The 20,800-nt window shown below is 38.7% G+C and overlaps 1 protein-coding gene across 2 annotated transcripts in view; it reads left to right on the top strand.

Annotated features, from left to right (window-relative positions):
- The window catches only part of DGKI (diacylglycerol kinase iota), a gene marked incomplete at its 5' end in the record, with an annotated part of 450,403 nt that overhangs the window by 297,520 nt on the left and 132,083 nt on the right, over positions 1 to 20,800 (top strand). Inside the window, 2 exons of one of the 2 annotated variants that reach the window (XM_082846808.1) lie at positions 4,976 to 5,175; positions 10,485 to 10,547. In XM_082846808.1, coding sequence (XP_082702934.1) covers positions 4,976 to 5,175; positions 10,485 to 10,547 — 263 coding nt within the window. The remainder of the gene's footprint in view (positions 1 to 4,975; positions 5,176 to 10,484; positions 10,548 to 20,800) is intronic. The other variant, XM_082846809.1, reaches the window with a different exon arrangement.

Raw genomic sequence — 20,800 nt, 5'->3', positions numbered from 1 at the left:
ATCAGTTTGACAAGATTCTTCAAAATAGTATTTCTCATATTCACTTGGAATTACATTGAATTTATGTATTAATTTGGAGGAAATTCATATCATTAGAGTATTAAATTGTCCCATCCATGGCTATGGCGTGGTTCTCCATTTCTTTAAGGTTTATGTCTCCAGTAGTTTAAAACTTTTCTGCATAAAAGTTTTATTGCTTTATTTTTGTTGATATTATAGATGACATCCTATTTTTTATTATATTTTTACTTAGTTATTGCTAGAGATGGGGAGCCCTTGATGTTTTTATGTTGATAGTGTACCTTTCTTACAAGGTTTAATTTTTGGCCTGTGAATTTTCTTGGACTTTTGATGTATGGGATGATATTAGTGGAAATATTACAAGGTTTGCTTTCTTTCTTCCATGGCTTTTTCCTCCAATTTTATTTCCTTGACTTATTATGTTGGTCAAGACCTCCAATACTATGTTGAAAACTTTTGTTACTAGTGGATCATCTTGTCCCTTGAAAGGAATGCTTTGAATTTTCTTTATTCCAAATAATGTTTTCCCTAAGGATTTTGATAGATGACCTTTATCAGGTAAATAAATTGTGTTCGATTCCTAGTTTTCTCACAATTGACCCTAAAAGGCACTGAACTTTATTATTTTTTCTGCATCTTTTGGGATGATAATGTGGTTTATCTCACTTAAACCGCAGTATGGTGAAATTGTAATAATGTGTTTTCTTTTTTATTTTATTTTTATTGAGGTATAGTTAATTTACAGTGTTGTGTTAGTTTCAAGTGTACAGCAGAGTGTTTCAGTTATACATATATATGTATACAAATGTATTCTTTTTCAGATTCTTTTCCATTTTAGGTTATTACAAGATAATGAGTATAGTTCATTGTGCTATATAGTAGGTCCTTGTTGTTTACCTGTTTTATATATAGTTTGAGTAGTAATCTCAAACTCTTAATTTATCACCCCTCCCCGGCCCCCCACCTCCGCTATCCCTTTGGTAACCGTAAGTTTGTTTTCTGTGTCTGTGAGTCTATTTCTGTTTTGTAAATAAGTTCGTTTTATACCATTTTTTTAAGATGCCACAAGTAAGTGCTATCATATGATATTTGTCTTTCTCTGACATTTCACTTAATATGATAATCTGTAGGTCCATCCATGTTGTTGCAAATGGAATTATTTCATTCTTTGTTATTTTCTGATGTTGAAGTATTCTTAATTCTTGCAAACCCGTAATGGATCACAGTTTAGTTTTTACGTAACAGACCAGTAAAAGCAATTAGCTATTTTTAAAATGATTTTGGTATGTGTGATTATAAATATAATTTAGGTTAAAAGTTTGTTTTCTGCTGCTGCCCTTATCTGGTTTTGTTATTTCAGAAGGCATAGCATCATTTTCTAAAACAAGTTTTATTAGACACTGTCTTTCTATAAAACTTGGGTAGAATTACTTGTAAAACATCTAAGTCTACTTGGCACATTTTGGGGTTGGGGGTGGAATGAGTAATGTTTTTGAAAACTTTCAATTTTTAAAAGCAGTCTAATCTATCCAAATTCTGTATTTATTACACCAAAGTTTGCAAATTATATTTTTTCCAGAAATTTCTCTTATCTAGGTTTTCCAGTTTATTAACATATAGATCTTTATAACATTCTTGTATGACTTTTAAACTCTATTATATCTTATCCTCTCTTGTTTTATTTTTTAATAAAACAAAATAGTTTTCTATTTTTTGTTATTTGGTTTTACAAGACCACCTTGTTCGTCTTGGAAAAAAAAAAAAAAAAAAAACCCAGATTTCGGTATTGTTGATTATCTCTGTTATTTACTGTCCATGTCACTGATCGCTGCCTTGGGCCTTTTGTTACAGGACTGGGACTGGGAGTCAGGGGCCTGCAGCAGTCGGGAGAAAGGAGGGGTTGGAAGACTTGCCCTTATTTCTGTTCTGATTTCCCAATCCAGGGTTGTCTGTCCTGTCATCTGACAGCAAGTGGAATAAGGACTTGAGTAGTAAGAAGGAGGATGAGACTTAGATGGAGAACAGTATTCCGGGGAGGAGCATAGTGCAGAAAGTCAGAAAACCTCACACCAGGGACTTCTCTGGTGGTCCAGTGGTTAGAACTTCGCCTTCCATTGCCGGGGTTGTGGGTTCGATACCTGGTCAGGGAGCTAAGATCCCACACACCTTGCAGCCAGAAAACCGAAACATAAAACAGAAGCAATATTGTAACAAATTCAATAAAAACTTTTTTAAAAATGGTCCACATCAAAGAAATCTTAAAAAAAAAAAAAGAAAGAAAGAAAACCTCACACCTTAACTGTGGACTGAAAGAAAGTTGTTATAATGACTTTAGGACAATAAATGGCAATGGATGCACTTAGTTCAGGGGCTGTCTTTGTTTTCCTCCTAAGTCATATACTACCAGAAAGGCAATATTTGAAGTTTTCACAAGAGTATAATACATGGTAGTTTGAACAGACAATTGAATATCTGTCATTAATACACCAATGTATTCTTATCAGTAAATGACTCATTCTAGCAAATTCTGGGGATGGTTATGGTTATTAGGGCCTGTGCCTTATAGGATGTTAAGTCTAGATTAATCTGAATGATGAAAAATAACTATTTCTAGTAAGAATTTTAAAAAATTACCTTTAACTTGTTCCAAAAGTAAGTGTTTTTGTGCTAACAATAATAGAACTGTCTTTATTCTGAAAAGCTAATTACTATAATTCCTCTTGTGCCTGTTCAGTGATCCTGGACTGATTCTGAAATGCCAGTGGAACTGCCACTGACAGCTATTTACCTCTGTTAATTGTGTTTGCTGTTAATCTATCACCGAGGCTGAGAATATGGCTTAAGTGTTCTCTGTAGTACTGCGGAAGCCTTCTGATACCGAAGGGTTCGAAAGTATTTAAGCAATTTTCAGTCCTGTCAAACCCAGAGGAATAAGTTCATACTTAGCAGGTTCTGCATTTTTATCTGTCATTCGGCCTAGTCAAGACTGGGGGAAAAGAGAAGAAAATGGTATTTCCTCCATGGATGAAGGGATACAGTATGGTCAGATAAATATTGCCCTGAGAAGTGCTTGTTGAAGGCAAGGGAAGTATTTTGGAAAAGTTCGGGAGTTGAGGTAGTGGCTCAAGTCCATAGATTAACTTAAATGAGTCATTTAAGTGCAGCCAGAAAGACCTTAATCTGAGTAACAGAGGATCGGGTAATAGGCCGGAAAGAATTTTAGTAAATTCTCGCCTCATTCTCCTCTGCCTCCTTGTTCTACTAATTGAATAAAATTGTATATAAAATTCACAACTGAGTGCTTTTTAACATCAAAGGTGTTCAATAATGAAGTATGTTCTTTACTTTTCAGTTTTTATTCTACTTTCTTTCCTCCTTTCTGTCCCTTTGTGTTCCTTTTCTCTTTGCATTCATACATAATCAGGTTTCTGTTGTTCAGATTAATGCAAATGCAAAAGTAGTTCAAAGTATCAGATAAACACAACTATCTGGGAACCAAATTAGTGGAAACTGACTTCACCAATCTCAGTTAACAAAGTTTTTTCCCGTAGGTTTTTCTTTTTAAGTCAATCTTTTAGATTTTGAGCTAGAGTTAGTATTAACTTCTTTTAAAAGTTTGTTTACTTCATTAAAAATTGATACTCAAAATGTATTATAATAAAGCCTTACTGAACAACTGTTAGCAGTCTACTAAAGTTAAAAAAAAAACTTACGGCATAGCAATTGTACTCATCTTACGTACCACGAGAGGGGATGTATCCACCAAGAGACAGACACAAGAAAGTTTATATCATTAATAGCCCCAAACTGGAAACAGCCAGATGTTTACCAGCAGAAGAGTAGGTAAATACACTTTTCTATTACTCAAAAATAATGATGAGCAAAAGATGTCAGACACAAAAGAGTACATATTGTATGATTCATCTTATATGAAGTTCAAGTTCAAACAAATTGAATCTATGGTATAGGAGTCAGAATAGTGGTTACTGATTGGTTGGTGAGAGGAGTGTAAATAGATTGGGCAGGGACACATGGAAACCTTCTGGTTGCTATAAACTGCCTAAAGCCTGATCTGGATGGAGATTTACATATGTGTATAAAAATGTCCCTCAAACTGTATAAGACAATTTGGGCACTATCTGTATGCATAACCAAACATATTGTCTGATTTTAGTTCATTCCTAAAAGGATGATACTAAAATATATATTAAAAATTTTTTTTTTTTTTTTTTTTTACTAAGGCAGAGAAATTATGCTACTCTGTTGCAGAATTTTAATGTTGGGTTGACTTTTCATTTTGTGGCTACTGTAGTGAACTGAGCTCTTACTGTGTTTGATTTTGATCCTCAAAGCTGCTTTACTCTAAAGAATGTTTTCAATTGAGGATTATTATTTTGCATTTCATTGATCTTACACAGATTTGAAGTAGTTTGAGGAGGTTTTAGGTAAAAAGGAAAAGCTTGCCTGAAGTTTGAAACATTTTCTAAGGATGGGTTGCATATTTAAATATAATACATTTAATATATAATATATAACTAGATATTATAATTATATATAAATATATTTATATAGTAAGTGTAGTATGGAAGCTGTCTTAAACCATGTATTTTATCTTTTTTATATTCTTTATTCTATGTACATTGGTTATTTAATGGGAGTAGATAACACAAAGAGCTTTTGTATTAAACTAACGATTAAGTTAAGGCTGAAAATACATAAAAGCAAAAAATGGCTATCAGTGAGGATCTGTGATCAAGCCATCAAAATTTAGATACTTCAGTTTATGTGTATTAATGATTTATCCAAGGTTTCCCACTTTACTCATGGCTAACAGCTTTCAGTAAGTATTTTTCAAAGGCCTTTTGATTATAGGCAGTGGGCTTGGGGTTTCTAGGTTTCCTGAGCAACTCTTAAGCACTAACCTCTCGCTTCCTTTTGCCTCTCGTCTTTATAGGCTGCCCTGCAAGTCGGGGGCCACGGAGAAAGGCTGCACCAGTGTCGGGAGGTCATGCTGCTAACTTACAAATCCATCCCCATGCAAGTGGATGGGGAGCCCTGTAGGTTGGCCCCGGCTATGATTCGGATCTCGTTGAGGAATCAGGCCAACATGGTACAGAAGAGCAAGAGAAGGACGTCCATGCCTTTACTCAATGAGTGAGTCTGCCCTTGCCCACCTTGGTGACCATGGAGACCGTGGAGAGGAGGGCACTGCGCATGTGCATGATCAGGGGCCTCCCTGTGCTGGGAAAGGAGACGAGTCCAGGAAACTCAGCAGCTCCTTGGTCTCTCGCACATATTTCTTCTTCGTGTTTACTATACGGTGACCACACCCTTCTTTCAGAAGTTATTGCTGTATGATGTGTTAGAGTGATGATGCTTTTCCACTGACCACTTGAGTATACACTTACTGGGACCAGCAGAAAATCACTGAGTGATTCAGGGTCGTAAAACGTGTCCTGTCGAACGTGTTCTTTTCTGTTTAAGAAGGCGTGCTGTTGGCCTCCTCTTTTCCCTGGTCACTTGGAGAGTTGGTTTCTCCAGGTGCAGGAGGTCGGCAGAGCTGGCTTTGGCTCCCCTCTCTCCACATTGTATCCCCTTCTGCCCTTTCCCAATGCTCCCATTTTGGGGTCCTGTGTACTCTGATGCTTCAACTCAATTTTGCCATCCTGGGTGGCATCCTATTGTCTAGATGAAACTTGACCCACGACTCAATGCCTAAACCTAATGCCAAAACCTAAACTCAATGCCTGGACCCTTTCCTTTCTTGGGTGTTTTGATAAACTGATTTGGACGAGGTGATAAATGACTAGATATTTTGAGTGCATTTTATAGAGTCCCTTAATCTAATTTCGATTGAAATGTCTTTTGGGGGTTGGAGAAAGGGATGGAGAAAGATGGGGATTTGGGGTATCTTTTAGAGTATCTTTCATATATCACGCACCTATGGCTGACCTGACTCAAGGTAAGGACGTTTTAGGGTTCAGCCTTGGGCCATTCTTCTGTCAGAGTGAGGGTCCCTCCAAGGTGCTCCTCTATTTGTGGCCTGTGATGCATGGTTACCTATTTGTACTGAATGGCTGGCTTCCTCTAGTGCCTGTGAAGGAAGGGCATGCTTCGCCATGTATTTATTGAGTCAATGTGACAAGTACAGAAGTGCCTAGAATGAACCGATGACACAGGTGTTATCGCTCCCTGCCAAAGCTTCACCTGTCTTTCTGAGATGGCAGATTTGAAGAACAGCGTTCGACAGGGCTCGTGACGTGTTTCAGTTTTTAGTGTCTCTGCTTCTAAGCTTGAAGCTGGGGTGAGGGATCTTCTCTCCTCTGCATCCTCCTTTTCCAGAGTCAATCTGGGCTCCCCCGGCACTTTTCCTAGATCGTTCTCCAGAGGGCTTGTTTAGTTGCCTTTTTCATTTTGTTTACATTTTGCAGCTAGTGAAACTCTTAGCTCATTTCTGCGGCTTTCTCTGTCCTCTGCCTTTACCACTATTAGGTTGAATATACACTTTGTGAGTTTCAGGCAGTGTGTCAGCAATAGTATATGGTTGATCATATTCTCTCTTGAAACTTTAGAGTTAAGCCATGAACTATTGGTTTAAGGGAAAGTTCTGAGCTACTAAGTGAAAAGCCCTCTCTGAGATTGTCCACGTTGTTTTGGATCACTTGTAGATCGTTTGTTAACAGAGCTAAAAATTCTTAATATCTACAGGCAAACAGCTCCCACTTTCATGCCTGGTGCTTCTGCGCTTAATAACCTTATGAGACATGAAACTGTTTTCGGGTGTTTAGTTTCAAACAGTTTTCGCCCTTGAGAAAGAATTTGTATTTGCTCAGAAACTGTATTAAGAATTTATTTGGGCTTTCTTCTCATATAAAAACAAATGGAAAGAGTTGTTTTCTTTTTGTACACATGGCACATATGACAGATGATGTGACTTCATAGATTTAGCCGGGAGGGTGTTCGAGAAGCAGCCTCGGGCTTCCCTGGTGGCTCAGTGGTTGAGAGTCCGCCTGCCGATTCAGGGGACACGGGTTCGTGCCCCGGTCCGGGAAGATCCCACATGCCGTGGGGCGGCTGGGCCCGTGCGCCATGGCCGCTGAGCCTGCGCGTCCGGAGCCTGTGCTCCTCAACGGGAGAGGCCACAACAGTGAGAGGCCCGCGTACCGCAAAAAAAAAAAAAAAAAAAAAAAAAAAGCAGCAGCCTCAACTCAAAAATGCAGTTATTTCCCACCAGGGGGCAGTGGTGTCTCCATCCAAGCAGCCTCAGGCCGTAGGAAAAGACTTGCGTGAAATGCCAGTAATAATATTCTGTCCATTTCTTAAAAGGACACATATAAATCTTAAAGATTAGCCAAGATCTTTATTACAATTTATTATTAAAATTATCATTCAACACATTTCTAGAAAATCTCTCACCACTGCTCTTTTTCACCCGCTGTAATTAGATTGCTTCTTTCTATTTCAGTAGAAATCTTTGTTTGGAAATCTAACTTCTTCCACTGGATTTCCAAGTGGAGTTTCCAGTTTAAGGGTGGCCTGGCCACTAATATCTTCTTAAAAGTTTTCTTCCACCTTCTGAGCCCTCCAAGCTTTTCTCTGTTTAGGCCACAGTGTGCAAAGTTCACTATTGCAGCCAAGGCAGAACGAGATTATTGAAAGAAAATTCTTTCTTCCTTCTTTCCTTCCTTTATTTTTTCCATCCTTCTTTCCCTTTTTTTCCTTTCTCTCTTTCTTACTTTTTACTGTTTCTTCATCATTTGCATGCCTTCTTTTTGAAGAAAGAGAGCTGTTTTAGTTTAAAAACTTGTGTGTATCTGTGTTAGGGGGAAGGGAGTCAGAAAGGGGTAGCTTTTCAATTCATCTTAAGGACTTATCCTCCTTTCACATAGCATGTTAACATGAATATTTGAGATTTTAGGGCTGTGGCCCCCTTTTCTGCTGAAATGCTGGTGTTCCTCCTAGATTTGCCCCTTCTCTGGGAAATCACATCTGCAGCACAAGTTCCCTCTATGACGGATAAGCTAGTGTGTCTCAGATCTGTGTCTTCAGCCCAGGCTTTCTTCTAAGAACTGAAGACTCATACCCAGATATCTTAGTTGACATCTTTGTCTGCATATCTCATAGTCACCTCCACTTTTACACGTCCCCTGCGTTGTTTGAACTCTTCCTTCTGTTTATTTCCCACACCTTTAACTCTCACACCATCTTTCCCCTCTGCTAGTCACACAGCCTTAGTTGCGGAGCCGCATGCACTACTTCTCGTCAGCATTGCTAAAATCTGCTCAGTTCATTTCCTTGTTTCCCACGTTGCTGCCCTTCACACTGTGTCTTTTCCGATAGACTGGTTAGAATGATCTTTCTAAAAATGTAAAACCTATATTCCTTGGCTTTACCGACCTTTTTGATCATCGCCTTGGTCCTCTCCTTCCTGTGCTCCAGAGCGTATTGCTATTTCTGGAGCAGTACGGCCTGTCTCGTGTATCATTATATTTTTGCCCTCCTCACGTGCTTTCATCTGCTAGCCCCTGCTCAAGTTCAAACTCCATCGAAATATCACTTTCCCTAAGAATCCTTTTCTATCCGCTTCTAGCTATTAAGTACACCACTCAGCGCTCCTATAGTATTCTCGTCACTTCTCTCACACCATTTATCAAAACCAGTGTCATTATTGGTTTGCTTGTCTCCCCTGCTCTGTGGGGAGACCCCAGGGTTTTCCTCATAGGGTCGCCAGTGCCTGCTAGTGTGTCTGAGACTTTGGTTACATGTTGAACAAGGGACTCGCACATGGATCGGTTCTGTAATGTCCTATCTGTTACGTTTCTCGGAAATTGTTTCTAAAATAACATAAATCTAAAACCTCGTGAATATAAAAATAATACAGAAAATGTCTTGGTCACATTTTATGGCAGAAGTGGAAGATATATACTTAAGAATTTCGAGATCTGGTGCACATGGATGGCTGGAAGAATTCCCATGAGAAACAGCTAAATAGGAAGCTTTCATGATGCCAGTGGGTCTTCATGTAGCAAAAAGGAAAACAATTTTTCCTAAAATAATTTCTTGCCTTATGATCCTATTTGCTGTTACTATATATAAACTGAAAGGCTAGGCCCGTTATGTTCACTCTCCCCTCCCCTCTCCACCCCATTGGTACAGGAGAGTATGTCATTTATGGCTTATGAATCTACTTGAACTAGGACTCCAATAAATTTCTTCCCCCCTAAAAGTAATAGAGCAGATTTGTTTAGGTTCATATTCATGTACTAGTAACATGATAACCAGATAAATTTGATTATGTTCTCTATTTGAAAGTCACTTTTGAGGGAGATCAGACATTCTACATTACTCAGGTGCATAGGAAGATCTCAGCCTGAGTTCACTAGCAATTAAGACAACATTGTTAAGGGTGATTGTATTATCCAGGGGCAAGATTTCTAGTTGGCAAACCTTGGGCAACCGACTTCCAGCATCCTGGGCTGCTGAGAAGTATCATTGGTTATAACTGATAGCCCGTTCAGGATGACAAGGAGTTAATTCATGGGTGGCTTTATATGAGAATGTATGTACCCCGTGGAAAAGAGGGATGGGGGGGGTACGTCTACTGCAGTTATAGTGAAACTGTTCAAATGGTCGAAGAGAGTGAAGAGAATAATGATGTAACAGTGACAGGAAATTTGGGGTTTAGTTTCTTCAGTTCCACATTTTCTCTTTTCTGGTAGCCATCGAAGACCCTCTCCTTTACAAAAGAAGGGAGAGCAGAGAGAAGTCTATGGTTTCACTCGTCTACCAAGAATATGAGTGGAATTACAGCATCACTGTGATAAAATCAGGCTTTCTTGGTATTACCTTGGGATTTCTTAGAAAGCCTTCTCTGTTTAACTGAAGGAAGTTAAAGTTTTTGTCGAGTCGCTCTTTTGAAGACGGTTGTCATTTGACATGAATATTCCAACAAAGCCCTGGAATCATGAGGACTATGTTAAAGGATTCAGTTTACCTTGATTCTGCTCTGAGTTGACTGTGCCAGCGTACCACCCATGTGTGTGTGTGTGTGTGTGTGTGTGTGTGTGTGTGTGTGTGTGCGTGTGTATGCGTGCGTGCGCACAGATGGATGCCCAGTGAGACCTAGAGCCGGAGAGGACCGCGGTAACCCTCTGCCCCGCAGCCCCGTGCAGCATCCGCGCTCCTCCAGCATCTGCCGGTGCCCCGCCTCGTGCTCCAGTCTGTGGCTTGCCTGAGAGCCGACCCTGCCATGTGTCCTGTTGGCTTCGTCGCTATCACTGGCTTTTTGATTATTTCCGTGGCTGGCTTGATTTTCTTTTTCTTTTCATTTACTGTTTGGTGATGCGCTCATTTAATTTCTGTTTAAATTTTGTGTGTCTCTCTTTCTCTCTCCTGGCTTGTTCCCCTGTCTGTCCACGCTGTTTTGCTGACTGTCTTCGCTGCTCATTCCCTGCTGCCTCTAGTGTCCATCAGGTGCAAGCTGCGGACCTGCGGAGAGTGTCTGCCCCCCCAGGCTCCTTCACCATGTGAGTACAAAGCCGTCCCGTTTTTACAGTGTCTCTCACCTTCATCTCCTCCTCAGGGACAGACCACCTGCACCCTCTCCCTTCACAGGTCCGCTTCTCAGACAGAGAAGCCCCTCACTGTAACTGTCTGCTTTAGCCCTTCTTTGATTTGAGATGCAGCTGTGAAATTCTTTGTGTTCTATCTGTCTCAGTCCTGTGAGTTCACAGTTTAATTTTTTGATTAGGTACTTTAGGGTCCAGAGTTTCATGGGGTTGTATAAAATTCCATACTAAGCATTGGTTTCTGTGGAAAGTCTGTAAACCCACTAGACCATTCCATTATCTATGGCTCAGAGATGACCTTGAAGAAGCTCCCTCTGCACTTGATTCTGTGGACGGACCCCAGAAATTATGCGTGGAGCTTTGATTGTCGGTACGTGCATCTGTGGATTTTTCTGGGTTGAGGAATCCGTAGTTGTAATAAAAGATCGATAACCCAAAGTTGTTAATGAGTTAGCAAAGTGCAGTTTGTACATAGTAGTTTGTACTTAACGCACTCTGTGCTTTTATATTTTTCTGGTGAAAAACAAAGAAAATGTTTTTTAGCGCTTCACTTCAGGACTTTTTTTATGCTGTTGCCTCTGTCTTGCCCTTCTTTCTTTTCTCCGTCTTACATATACTTTTGTTATGTTTCAGGTACTGTTACAGGTGCTTTACACAGGTTAACTAACTTACTCCCCCAACCACCTTATTGCCATACGTGGTATTATTATCTCCATGTTATACATGAGGAATCTGATGCACAGAGAAGTTGAGTAATTTGACGAAGGTCACACAGCTAATAAGTGGTAGACTGGAATTCATACTCCCGCAGCCTGGTTTCAAAATTCATGCTCATAACAATTTATAATCTGCCGCTTTTCATCTATCAGTGTCCTATGTATTTCTCAGGGCCCAGCTGAATAACTGCCTTTTCTAAGAATTGTACCTTGATTCTTGCTGGCAGAACTAGTTACATCCTCATTGGAGTTCACTATTTATACTACTATTGTACTTATTATAGTTCTCAAGGTATAATCGATCGGTACTAATTATATTCCTGTATATCTGTGTGTATCCCACACTACACTTAGGCCACTTGAAATCATTTGCAGTATCTTCTTATGACCCTTCGTGTTCCCAGCCTTGATCACAGACCTTAACACAAAGTATTCTGAAACTAAACAGAATTGTTGGTTGGTTGGTAGAATGAATGAATGAAAGAATGCATGTCTGAATAGAACTCTGCGATATCTAACATCTAGGGATATGCAAAGTAATTCCTGAAGTTCAGTTATGTATCATTTTACTTTCAACCCTAGTCTTGTGGATACACGTTTATTTACTCAATTATGACAAAATATTTTTCCAAAAATGTTATTTTGTACTTGCTCTGTGTCAGACACTATTTTCTCCTTTGTATTTAGTGGTGAGCACAACAGCTCTGTACCTTCATGGAACTTACAAGTGAGCGGTCAAAGAATCAGTAAGAAAATAACATTTAATTTCCAATTTGGAGGCTGTTGCTGGGGTATATTACATATACCCCATAAGGCCTGTTCAATAAATTTGAGTCCAGAGAATGACTCTCAGTGATCATTATTTCCAGCAGCTCTATTGATAGAGTTCAAGGAATTGAGAGTATGAGCAATAGGAGTCCAGGTGCTAGTTGTCATGTTTCTATCACCTTTTAAGTTTTAGTTGTGTTTAAGTTTTCCTCGTATAATTTGAATGAGGTTCTTTTTTTCTTTTTCCAGGTGTGTATGCTATAATCAGGTGAACTGTCATGTTTATTTTCATGGCATGTAACAGGCAGTCCACCTAGATGTGGCCACTTAAAACTTGAATATTTATCTAAACTATTTTATAGTTGTATGTGCTATATTAGTTACTGCATATTATAGATTTTATGTCTGTATAACTGAGGAAAGGTTTATATAATAAGAATTAAATTCGAGTATTATTCTAAACATTCAATAACAGAACTCCGTCAAATACAGCAAGGAGCACAGAGAAAATTCCAAGCACAATGAGTATTGTATTTATGTATAACGACAGTGGCGGCTTAGCTTAGACCCACTCTCCTGCTGCTGTTGCAGCAGTGTTTAAGAATCACGTTAACCTTGCTCTGGTCCTCACGAAAGTCAGGACTCCAGTGTCTTGAGCTAAACTTTGTCTTTTTTTTTTTTTTTTTTCCTTTTAACTCTTGGATCAGCCATTCTCTGCTCAAAACAATTCTTTTTTACAGATGATCTTTCCTTTGGGAGAAGCCTCTCTTTCTGCTGTTCCTAAAGTAAAGTTGCTTTTCTAAAGCAATTTAAATTATCCTTTCTCTCTAGCTTTCTAATGATTTTTTGAGTTAGGGAGGGGGTCATGGTCTTGACAGCATAATGCATAAATTATTAGGAATGGCAACATACAATTAACATCTGCGTACATGGGAAATTTCAGCTTTACACAAAGAAGAATCTTGAAACTTTCATTTTGATCATATATGACCACATAGGAATGCTAAATTTTAATCAAAGGGATTTAGTGGCTTCGTGAAATAGAACAAAATAAAGTAAATAGAATATTTCACCACAAATTTTATGTACTATAGCTTTTTTTTTTTTTGACGTCAGAGAAGAGTTATAATTCCCAGACTTGGCATATGACATAATTTGTAATCTGGGCATTCTTACTTTTTTTTTCTTTTTTATTGAGATATAATTGACATATAACATTGTAGCAATTTCAAGTGTAAACATAATGATTCAGTGTTTGTGTCTATTGTGAAATGATCATCATAGTAAGTTAGTAATATCCATCACCACATGTAGTTACGATAGTTTTTTCTTGCGATGAGAGCTTTTAAGATCTCTCTTAGCAACTTTCAAATAGTCAATACCTATAGTCACCATGCTGTACATTACATCCCCAAGACTTATTTATTTTATAATGGTGTTATTTTATATTTATTATTATGATAAGTATTTTATATTTATTATTTTATAATGGTATTTATAAAGGTATTATTATTATATAATACCTTTTAACCCCCTTCACCCATTTCACCCTTGTCTCCTCAGTGTTGCTCAAAGAATTATTAGGCCAGCACCTCAATTAATAAATTCATTATAATTAAGTGACTTCATAGTAGAATCCTCATTGAAGACTACATACATGCACTGTGTCTCATTAATCATGATATTCACATTAAATGGTCATGCTCAAAAAGCCCCAAAAGGTGTGTAACTGTAAAATGAGTCTCTGGAACGCTTTCAACTTTTACTGTTGCTTTTCCTTAAGTTCTGTTTCCCTCCTGCTCTTCCCCTACCAAAATGAAATAATGTGAACTGTTCACACCTAATTTATTCATTTTTCATCTTTCAAAAATATTATTCAGTGTCTGCTTTAGATATCAGATACTCTGTGGGATACTGGAGATAAGAGATTAGAAAGCTAAGGTTTCTGCCTTGGAGAAATGAACACACCAGGAACAGACCCACTTGTGTTGCCTACAGTACAATTACAACGCAATGTGACACGCATCCAAATGGAAATTCTGGTTGTACTTCCATGTGAATAAATGTTTTTGGACTCTTTATTATATTTGTTTTTGTATTTTAGTAATTAAAGTTAATATAGGTCCAAATTGACTTTTTTGATATATATTTCTCACTTTTAAGACATACGGATTCATGTAACTAGCCCCATAATCACCAAAATGGTTCTATCACCCCAAAAATCCTGTTTTGTAATCTATGCCCTTTATGGTCATACCCCCTAATCCCTGCATCTCTCATCTCAAACTCTGGCAACCACTGATTGCTACAGTTTTGTATTTTAGAGAATGCCATATAAATGGAATCATACAATATGCAACCCTTAAAACTGGTTTCTTTGAGTGAACGTAACATCTTTGATGTTTATGAGAGTTGCTGCATCTATCATTCCTTTTTGTTGCTGAATTGTATTCCACTGTATGGATGTTTCTGTTTATTTACCTAATAACCCAGAAGGACATCTGGGTTATTTCCAGTTTGGGATGATTCTGAATAGAGCTGCATAAACCTTGATGAACAGGTTTTGTGTGAACGTAAGTTTTCGTTTCTGTAGGTTAAACACCTAGGAGGGATTCCAGGGTCATATGGTAACTTCATAAGAAACTGACAGACTGTTTTCCAGAGTGGTCTTTTCATTTTGCATTTGCACCAGCCATGTATGAGAGTTCCTGGTGTTCCACATCTCTGTCAGCACTTGGTAATGTCAATACTTTTACATTTTAATCATTCTGAGTGTCTTTTCATGTGATTATTTGCCATCCTTTATACATTCTCTGGTGAAGCATCCTCTCAAGTCTTTTGCCCATTTCTTAAACTGGGCTGTTTGTTTTCTTCCTGTTGAGTTTTGAGTTTGTCATGTATTCCGGATCCAAGCCTTTGTTAGATATGTGCTTTGCTTAATCATTTCTTTGTTCTAGAAGGCAGTTGACTCAATTTTCAGGCCACAATTTCTGAGGATGGTAGCCATAGTGCCAGTTGTGTTTTCAGAGCCTTTGCAGTGCTATTCCTATCTGTCTGGTGTGTAACCCCTCCAAGTTGCAGGACAGGATCTGAGGGGAGGGTCTGCTCTGTAGTTCAGTTCCTAAAGTCTGTGGTACTGTGTTTAGGGCCAGATTAACACGTTTGCAGCCTAGAGTTGCGTCCAAGTTCATGGACGTCTTTCTGGAGTTGTCTTCCTGAGCTCCTCCCTCTCTCTTGTCATCCTCAGTACTTTCCCATTTCCTGGGGCTTCATTTTTGGATCCTTCAGCCAGAAACCTAAGGCTTTAGTTACCTCATGCTGCTGCATAGCTCCTGAAACCACGTTCACCTCTAGGACCAAGCAATGATATGACTGAAAGAGAAAAAGAAGCAATGGTGGTTTGTCCCATCCTCTTGGGGCCTCAGCTTCTCTTATCAGAGAAGAAGATTCCCTCTCCTTATAGTTTTTTTTTTAATTTTATTGAAGTATAGTTGATTTACAATGTTGTGTTAATTTCTGCTCTACAGCAAAGTGACTCAGCTATACATACATTCTTTTTCATATTCTTTTCCATTATGGTTTATCCCAGGATATTGAATATAGTTCCCTGTGCTGTACAGTAGGACCTTGCTGTTTTTCTCCCTCTCCTTACAGTTTTAAGCACCAAAAGGACCTTGTCGTTGCTGCTGCCAGCACAGCAAAATTGCCTGAGTGCTGGGTTGCGAGAAAATGGAGGAGGTATAAGAGGAAGATTTCCCCAAATTTCTCTGATCATTCAGAGTCCCTTCCCTTTCCTCAAGCCAGAGTTCAAGGGCTTTCCCAGAGCTTTCTCCGTCTGCACCTGTTGTCCATTTTAGGCTTTGTGCTGCCTGGAGTCCAGACCAGGGTTGATTAGAGGTCAAAGGAGGAGAGAGCTCAGCGTTAGTTGGACGGTATTTTAAATTCTGGTCTTCTTCTCCCATCTGCTGCTATCATTTATTTTTCAGAGTTCTCAAATAGCTGCTTTAGGCATTCTGTCCAGGTTTTATAGCTGCATTCACCGGGGGAGAAAGAATGGTGGGTGCTTATCCTCCTTACCCAGAGCCAGAACTTCTCTACTGCCTTTTAAAGCAGAGAGTTTTCACACTGTATCCTCTTTTTACCTGCTACAGTTACTCAGGGAGTGCCATAGCTAAACTCAGCAGAAGAGCTCTGCAGAGAAACCAGGGTGTTTTTGAACTGCAACCAACAAATGTTAAATGTAATCGGCTGTCTTGTACAACAGTCACAATTTAAACATAAACAAGATGTTTCCCAGTGCCAAATTGTGTGGATTTGTTTGTTGTCTTGGGGAAGGCAGAGTCAGACACAGATCCATGAAAAAAGTATAAATTGTTATCTTTGACAACAAGCTGAATATGATTCAGCATTCTAAACTTGCTTCCAATAAGTGAAGCCTTCTTGGTGAAGGACGAAAGCAAATTGATTTTTGTTCTATGAAGAAAGGGGGTTTTACTAAAAGAAATTTTTTTTTGAGAAATATTTTTGATATGTCTATTTATTTTTCTTTTGGGTTGAATTTAAGAATTTTATTACTGAGAAACTACCAAGACAGAACGAAGAATCTTTAATCTTCATGATTAAAAACCCCATAAATTAGTGATAGGTGGTTTAATCTTTGCATGCCTCTGGCCGAGGAAGTAAACCAGAAATTTCTTTGAAGTGCTTTCTAAAAATTCAGTAATTCTGTTTTCCAACTAGTCACATCAAAGCTTTTGTTTTAACATTTTTTTGAATTTGTGTAATATGCTACAAAAGTTCTATTTATTTTGTTTATTCAGTTCTGGCCCTTTAATTAGAAAATAAGACTTGGTCTGCTTTTTTCAAAACCCTTTCTCTTTTCCATTCTTCTTTCAGTGAACTTCACTCTCCCACACCCTGCACTCTACCAGGGAGTAGGAAAAACATTGCCAACGTAGAAATTTACATACGTGCCTTTGTAAACTATGGGGTTTACCTCTAAAGTAGCTAAGAAGACCCACCAGCTATGGTTTGCCTCCAAATGAATTAAGCTTGGTGGCTTTGTTAGAACCGTAGGTTCATCAGGACTCCTGGGCCAGTTGAACCTTCAGAAGAGTGCTTCATGCCTGAAGAGCGCTTCATGCCTGAGGAAGAGCGCTTCATGCCTGAAGAGCGCTTCATGCCTGAGGAAGAGCGCTTCATGCCTGAAGAGTGCTTCATGCCAGGAATCTGTCCAGATTCTAATTCATGGATTATTACTTTTGGGTCATAATTTCTGGACCAATTGTGAGGGTACCAAAAGGGCCTAAGCATTCACAAATACTGTGAATACACTTGTTGTTAATGCTTCTGTTGTTATTTTTGTGTCCCTGGATGATTATCTCTGAGCAGTAGGATTATGGACAAATTTAAGCTAAATTTTATTGGCTTTCTTTATTTTCTAGATTGATTTCAATGAGCACACATTACTTCTATAAAGGGGAAGAAAGCAAAAAAAAAATTATAGCCATTTATAAAAATGTCTCTGCTTTAAAGCTCAGTAGAGAAGTTCTGGTTCTGGGTAAGGTGGGTAAGCACAGATTCTTCTTTCTCCCCCAGTAACTGCAGCTATAAAACCAAAAGCAAAAAATAAAGTTTATAGTTTTAAAAGAACAGAGAGAATTGCTAAACTCACTGATTGAGTACATGATATTTCTTTCAATTCTAGCTCAGAGTCAGACGGCAAAGCGTAAGATTTAGCTTCAGGCTTTCTGGGGAAAAAAGCCATTTGCTCTCTGATCCTCTGAGCAGGGGAAACTGCTAAGCTTTACTCATCTTTTTCCTCCTTTCTCTCATGCCCACTCCCATGTTTTATGAATTTCTGGTGATTTCACTTCCCACTGTCCACAGTTCCTTGACTTTTAATCATGTCAAATTGTCCTGTTTCCTGTCTTCCTATGCCACCCCTCTCTGCCGGTTCCATAAAACCAATATAGCAAATTGAAAATTCCCAAGAAAAGTAAGGGCTACTTGAGATTCGTCTCATACCAATTTCCAAACTTGAATCCAGGCTGCACCTTGGATCATTGGTTTTTTCCCTTCCTTACGCTCTGTGAGTTTCCCACAAGAGTTCCTCGCTCTGCCTGTGCTTCTATTCCCGTGCAGGTACCCGGGGCAGGGGCGTTTAATGACTTAAAGACAAGGGGCCTGCAGGAGCAGACCCATGTCTCCAACTGCAGTGTCTTCCTCCTTATTCTGTAGGCCCCCAAACCCCATGAAGACATCCTCTGTTTTAAGTGTCTATGGGAGCCCTGCTTTTGTCCGTGTGACATTGACCATATAGTAACCTTTTTGCATTTCAGTTTTTCAAATGTTAAAAAAATGCAGTTGATCTCTGGGATTTCTATCAGCTCTGAAGTTCTGTCATGCTAAAATTCAGGGCATGATCCTAGGCTCTGAAGATCTGCCCCTGAGGGATCTAGCAGTTGAGACTTGCCATGGGATGTGACAAGGTCATTCTTTATCCTTAGTACTGATCAGGCAGGCCAGGCCCTGTACCACCTTGGTACACTTTTGCCTTGCTCTCAGCAAGAACCCAGGCAGATTTTTTCATTTAGCCAAAGAGGTAATATGGGCCTGAGATTGAGTTGTGATCACATTTAGCATCCTGATAACTGTATGTGGTAGCGATTGCTATCATTGCCATCCCATAGATGGGAAGACTGAGAATAAGAAATATTGGGAAACTTGCCTAAGATCATATGCTATAAAGTCATAAAGGTAACACCCAGGGCTCTTTGAAGATGGCATTTAAGGCACTGAATTCTGCAGTTGATATAACCTCTGGTCATTTTCCTGTGTGTTTATCAATATATATGTAACTTATGTGTTTTAATCAAATCATACTATGTAAACTTCTCCCCTTTTTAAGAGATGACTAACTCCCCTCAGAGATGACTAACACTTTAGAATTCAATTTGAGTGTTTCAAATGCGTGAATCTCTGGTAGTACAGGTTTGAAGTTTGTGTTATTATACGAAAAATGTCAGAATGACAAACCCCAGTTAAAAATAAATTCTAGTGCAGCTAAAGAAGGGGGAGAGTCTTTTGGGCTTGTTAGTAATGGTGTTGGGTCTGTGAAAGAGGCTTTTCGGGCAGGGTCCTGCTCGCATCCTCAGGGGCTGGATGGCGCCTGTGTTCTCTTGGTGAAGGTGAGCATGGCTCAAGCATCTGGTGCAGTTATGTAAAGGGGTATTAGGACTCCCTCGGCATTTAAAGTTATATCTCGTTGCTTTTAAAATTTAGTTTTAGAGATGCATTATTCATGTCTGTGTAGGTGTAGAAACAGTCCTGAGAGTCAGCACTTCTCGTATAATGAAAGGTCACTTCAAAAGAAAAAACACCACCAAAAAAGTGAAGCCGATACTCACTCAGGTGTTGGCTTGTTGCAGAGCCTGGGGCCCAGTGAGCTTCGGGGCGTTTTGGGGTGCAGTCTATTGGGCAGGGCAGAGAGGGGAGGGAAATTCATGAGTTTTGTTCGTTTAATCAAAGTAAATTTTAGAAAATTAAAATTTAAAAAGCCTGACTTTAGAGGTAACATTAGTCCAATAGGGTCTGATAATCCTAACAGTGATATCAAGCCAGAAGAGGTTTCCAAGTGAGATTAAAATTTTGGAAAGTAAAAAGTTAGATTCATCTCATTCCTCTATTATGTATCTTTTTATCAACGGTAATTATAGGATTAAAATGAAGCGCGTTAGTTCTCTTAGTGCATCTTTTTAATAGGCATCTGTATTACTTTGCTAGGGATGCCATAACAAAGTACCACAGACACAGTGGCTTAAACAACATAAATTTATTTCCTCGCAGTCTGGAGGCTGGAAGTCTGACGTCGAGGTGTTGGTAAGATTGGTTTCTTCTGAGGCATCTCTCTTTGGCTTGGATATGGACATCTTCTCCCTGTGTCTTCACATTGTCTTTCGTCCCTGTCTGTCTCCTAATCTCTTCTTACAAGGACACCAGTCAGATTGGTGTCCATATGACCTCATTTTAACTTAGTTCATCTTTAAAGGCCTTATCTCCAAATACAGTCACATTTCTGCAGCGCTGGGGGTTAGGACTTCAACATATGAATTTTGGGGGCACACAACCTAGCCCATAACAGCATCATACTAGATAAATTTGAATAAATTTTAGGGTTTTTTTCTGTCACCAACTGTGTGAAGGTTGAACTTTGTGTATACACAAACTATATAGTTGTATATACAACTATAGAGTTGTATATACACACAACTATCAATACATGTATTGATAGTTTAATTCTTTAAAATCTTTTTTTATGAGACTGTCTAAGGGGCTAAAGGGCATTGCTCTTTTATTTATAGTAGATTCTAAGTATTAACTCTCTGGGTACAATAAGACTGGTGACCTCTATGGACCAAAATTCATCTTCTGTAAAATAAGTTGGTTTACAGTATGAACTTTAAATTTTTGTTCAGATCTGAATTCCTAAAACATTATCATAATAAAACAACTATAAAAATACAGATGATAAATGGCAAGGAAAAGGAGTAATTTTGCTAGTCTTTGTGAATAAAAGATTTACTTACAAATGGACTCTTCACCCAGAATAAAACTAAATACTTTTAGAAAACAGCTATTAATATCTTTAGATAAACTGATACAACTGTGATGTTAGTCATAGAATTGCTGCATTCAGAGAGAAAAAAAGAAACATTTCAGTTTTTA

This window comes from Leucopleurus acutus, assembly GCF_964270905.1.
Source record: "Leucopleurus acutus genome assembly, chromosome: 9".
Taxonomy (NCBI): Eukaryota; Metazoa; Chordata; class Mammalia; order Artiodactyla; family Delphinidae; genus Leucopleurus; species Leucopleurus acutus.
The sequence above is the reverse complement of the archived record's forward strand: the minus strand, read 5'-3'. Positions and strand labels throughout refer to the sequence as shown.